Genomic DNA, 4,623 nt, shown 5'->3' with positions numbered 1-4,623 from the left:
GGAAAATAGGAGGAGAAATGGGAGCAAGATTGCAAATTTATTCAATATTCAAGTGTAATTCATTACAATCAAGGATCCTCATTTTGTAGGTTCTAAATTATATCGGAAAAAAAAATTTAACTGATAAGGAAAATTAAGAATTACTTTTATAAAGGAGACAAATTCATTATCCCACCAAAACAATAAAACGCAATATGGAAAACTCTATTCTTAATTGATTTGATTTCATTTACAACTAGAATAGACTTTCCATTTTGCATCATTACTATTTTATTTGCTCTCCATTTCCATCTTTAGCATCTTTTGTTCTTAGAAAACATCGTTTTTTTAATCTTGTCAAGTCTAGCCACAACTTCCCTCATACAGATTCTTTCCATAAGAGAGTCGATCAAACATTCCATTGCCAATGCTAGGATGGTTAAGACACATTGCATTTTTGCAGTGAAATTATTGTCTTACTTCTAAGCAAATTGGTATCCACAACTTCAGTTATCTTATCTTCACTTAAAGATTGGCTAACCTAGATTTTCAAGCTCATTTGTTCACCAAACATTTCATCTCTCGGCTTCTTCCTCGTGTACATCTCCAACAGCATTATACCAAAGCTGTAGACATCGCCACTAGTGGTTACTATTCCTTCAGTTCCATATTCTACAATGGCATTAAACATTTATGAGATCAATAGATAGAAAACTAAGCTGAGAATCAGTCGAAAAATTCCCAAGTTTATTTGAAGAAAAATAAATTCAGAACATTCAGAATCTCAATAGGGAACATCACCTGGTGCCATATATCCAATTGTTGCCAAGGTCTTCATTTGAGCCATTGACTCCCCTTGACCAAAGAGTTTGGCCATACCAAAATCAGAAACGTGACCAACCATAACTTCGTCAAGCAGTACATTGCTAGGCTTTAAATCACAATGAAGGACGGTGAATGTCAGACCGTGATGAAGATATTCTAAAGCCAGTGCAACATCAATTGCTATATTTAATCTTTTTAGCATGTCCAAGAAATAGTTGTGGGAATATAACCATTTTTCCAGGCTCCCATTAGGCATGAACTCCAGTATCAAGGCTTTGAACTCTGTGTTGCTGCAACTTCCAATGATTTTGATTAAATTCCTATGGCGAATGGTGCTCAATACCTCACTTTCCATATCAAAACTCTTGCTTATTCGTTCTGAATGCAAATTAAATACTTTCACTGCAACATTCAATCCATCAGAAAGTGTTCCTTTATAAACTGAACTGAAACTTCCACTTCCAAGAATGTTGGTTTCATTGAAGGCATTTGTTGATTGTCGAAGTTCCTGATAAGAAATCCTTCTCCATGAAATACCTAATGAATTTTCGCTCTTCGGTACTTGTCTGTATGATTTTCGTCTTATCATCAAAATTGTTATGCTCATTGCAAGAATAACTGCTATGATTGGGGGGAGAATATATTTCATTAATGCGACCACAATCTTTGACTTTGATCTTTCAGGTGTTTTACCACAATGTGGAAATTGATGTCGAGTTTCACTGCAGAGAGCATAGTTCTGCACAAATGATTGAGCAGTAAAATTTGCAAAACAACCCCCATCAGGAATCTCTCCCTCTAGTCTGTTGTGAGACACATCAAAATGTTGTAAATAGTTGAGTGCCTCTAATGACTTCGGAATCAATCCAGAAAAATTATTATAGGAGAGATCCAAGGATTCCAAGGCTTTTATGTTTCCTAGAAACGCAGGGATAGCTCCTTGAAATTTATTATGTGCAAAAGATAGTGAAACCAATGATTGCATGCTGTCAATAGAGCTTGGGATATCACCTGAGAATTGATTTTGCGACAAGTCCAGTATGTAGACGACCTTCAAATTTTTTATTTCCGTAGGTAGGGAGCCTCTTAAACTGTTCGAGGACAAGTTTAGTTCCAGGAGATCGTTAAGGCTCCACAAGTTTAAAGGCACAGTAGACTCCAATCTGTTGGAGTCTAAGTAGAGATGTCTGAAAGATTTAAGTTCGCCCAAGCATGATGGGATTGACCCATAGACCGTATTGTTACTTAGGTACAAGTCACCCAAATTACTTAAATTGCAAAGCTCAGCTGGGATGTATCCATCAAGCCTATTGTGTTCAAGATATATACGTTCAAGATTTCTTACTTTCCCTAGTGATCTTGGGATGAATCCCGTCAACTGGTTGTTATCTAAATATAATCCTTCCAAGCTGCTCAAGTTTCCAATCTCATCAGGAATAGCCCCCTTAATGTGAGATCCAAATGCTTTGAATGCATGAAGAGAACTGGAGAAATTCCCAATTGATGCTGGGAGAATACCGTTTAGCTGATTCAAAGATACTTCAAATATCTTCAAATATCGGCAATTTGTTAATGAAGAGAAAAATCTCAACTGCGGGCTCGAAGATTCTCCTGTCAAATTATTTTCTCCAATAAGAAGGTACTGTAGAAGTCTTAGATTACCAAAGTCGGGAATGGTGCCAGTCAAAGAGTTGGTGCTCATTGATAAGATTGTAAGCTTAGAAGCATTGTTGATAGAACTTGGAATTACTCCAGTGAATCTGTTGTCACCCAGATAAAGCTCTTCGAGATTCGGAAGTGAAAGCCCAATGGTTGAAGCAAGATGGCCTGAAAACTGATTGGTTGAAAGTTCCATCATCTTAATAGTTGATATATTGAACATCGAAATCGGGATGGTGCCAAACAAGCTGTTGTTGTGGACATTAAACTTCTGAAGGTTAAGCTTGCCAAGCTCATCCGGTAAGTCTCCTGGAACAATATAAATTACTTAATCCATCAGTTTTCGATGTCAAGTTTTTCTTTGATGGACGAGAATTCTTCTAAAATTTGAAATATTGAAATGGAAGAATGAAAACTTTCATTGAAACCAAATGAGTTACACACCGTGAGTATAAATACAATGATTACCAACTAACTAACTATCTAACCATGCAACTATCTAACCATGCAACTAATGCAGTGATTACACGTGGCTAACTATCACTAACTAACTAACTTCCTAACTAATTTGTTTACAGCTGGATAAACGGTGCTGAGGTGCTGAGCTGGGAAATTTCTTCTGTTAGTCCCCTTCAAGATGGACAGTGGGGATTGATGATGGACATCTTGGACATTAGCGGGAATAGGAGATTAGCAGGAAGAGGCTTCGTAAAGACATCTGCTAGCTGATTTTGAGTTCGCACCGGCAACAATTTGACGAATCCATCATTGATTCTATCACGAACGAAGTGACAATCTATTTCTATGTGTTTGGTTCGTTCATGGAAAATGGGATTGCTTGCAATGTGGATGGCAGCTTGATTATCACAGAAAATGAGAGCTGGAGCAGAGGAAGAAATATGAAAATCTCGAAGCAACTGAGAGATCCAAATGAGTTCACTGGTAGTGGAGGCCAAGGCACGATATTCAGCTTCAGCTGAAGACCTTGATATTGTGGTTTGTTTCTTAGCCTTCCAAGATACTAAAGAGTCACCAAGGAATACGCAATAGCCCGTCACAGATTTCCTGGTGTCCAGACATGCACCCCAGTCAGCATCAGAGAAAGCACGAATCTGAAGTGAAGAGTTAGCTGAAAATAAAAGTCCTTGTCCTGGAGATGCCTTGAGATATTGCAAGAGGTGATGAGCAGCTTCAAGATGAGGCTTTCTAGGCTGAGCAACGAACTGACTAAGTTTATGAACTGCAAAGGTAATATCCGGTCTTGATATAGTCAAGTACAGAAGTCTGCCAATCAATCTTCTAAAGCTGGAAGCATCAGGAAGAAGGTCCCCTTCAAATGAGCAAAGTTTGATTTTGGGATCCATGGGCAGTGTGGCTGGCTTGCAAGCCAAAAAACCTGTGTCCTCCAACAATTGTAATGTATAGTGACGTTGGGAGAGGAAGATGCCTTTGTGTGAGCAGGCAATCTCCAAACCCAGAAAGTACTTTAAATGTCCAAGATCTTTGAGTTTGAAAAGACTATGTAATAGGGCTTTTAAAGAATTTATAGCCATAGTATTTGATCCTGTAATGATTATGTCGTCGACATAGACTAGAAGAGCAACAAATGTATTTCCAGATCCCTTTGTGAACAATGAATAATCCGACTTTGATTGGATGTAACCATGGGAAATAAGAGCATTAGAGAATTTTGCAAACCATTGTCTTGACGCCTGCTTTAAGCCGTAGATGGATTTATTTAATCGACATACCAGCTTCTTTCCCGCCGGAGAACCATCTTTGCAATGTGTGTTATAACCCAAAGGCAGATCCATAAAGATTTCTTCGAAAAGATCACCATTTAGAAATGCGTTATTAACATCTAATTGGGTAATCTGCCATTTATTTATAGCAGCAATGGCAAGAAAGATCTTTACAGTTACAAGCTTAGCCACCGGAGAAAATGTATCAATAAAATCCAAGCCTTCCTGTTGGGTGTATCCCTTGGCCACCAAACGTGCCTTATACCTGTCAACACTTCCATCAGGTTTGTGCTTGATTTTGTATACCCACTTGCAGCCTATGGAATGCTTGTCTTTGGGCAAGGGAATTACAGACCATGTATTGTTAAGTTCCATCGCTTCTAGCTCATCTTTCATTGCCTTTTTCCAATGATCAAAG

The 4,623-nt window shown here is 38.2% G+C and overlaps 1 protein-coding gene across 1 annotated transcript; it reads right to left on the bottom strand.

Annotated features, from left to right (window-relative positions):
• Positions 1-472: 472 nt before the first annotated feature.
• On the bottom strand, positions 473-2,769 carry LOC111391511 (probable LRR receptor-like serine/threonine-protein kinase At3g47570). The gene is made up of 2 exons (XM_023016744.1): positions 781-2,769; positions 473-651 (listed from the first exon to the last, which is right to left on the bottom strand). The coding sequence occupies exons 1-2, from the start codon at positions 2,684-2,686 to the stop codon at positions 521-523; spliced, it is 2,037 nt and encodes a 678-aa protein (XP_022872512.1). The 5' UTR covers positions 2,687-2,769; the 3' UTR covers positions 473-520.
• Positions 2,770-4,623: the final 1,854 nt, after the last annotated feature.

Source organism: Olea europaea, unplaced genomic scaffold (assembly GCF_002742605.1).
Source record: "Olea europaea var. sylvestris unplaced genomic scaffold, O_europaea_v1 scaffold798, whole genome shotgun sequence".
Taxonomy (NCBI): Eukaryota; Viridiplantae; Streptophyta; class Magnoliopsida; order Lamiales; family Oleaceae; genus Olea; species Olea europaea.
This window is presented reverse-complemented; position numbering and strand designations above follow the sequence as displayed.

Bases quoted from the DNA above. Each gene is read 5' to 3' on its own strand.
- LOC111391511 (XM_023016744.1), bottom strand. From the start codon at position 2,686: ATGTTCAATATATCAACTATTAAGATGATGGAACTTTCAACCAATCAG. The intron at 652-780 runs GTGATGTTCCCT...ATGCCATTGTAG, and splicing joins AATTGGATATATGGCACCAG to AATATGGAACTGAAGGAATA.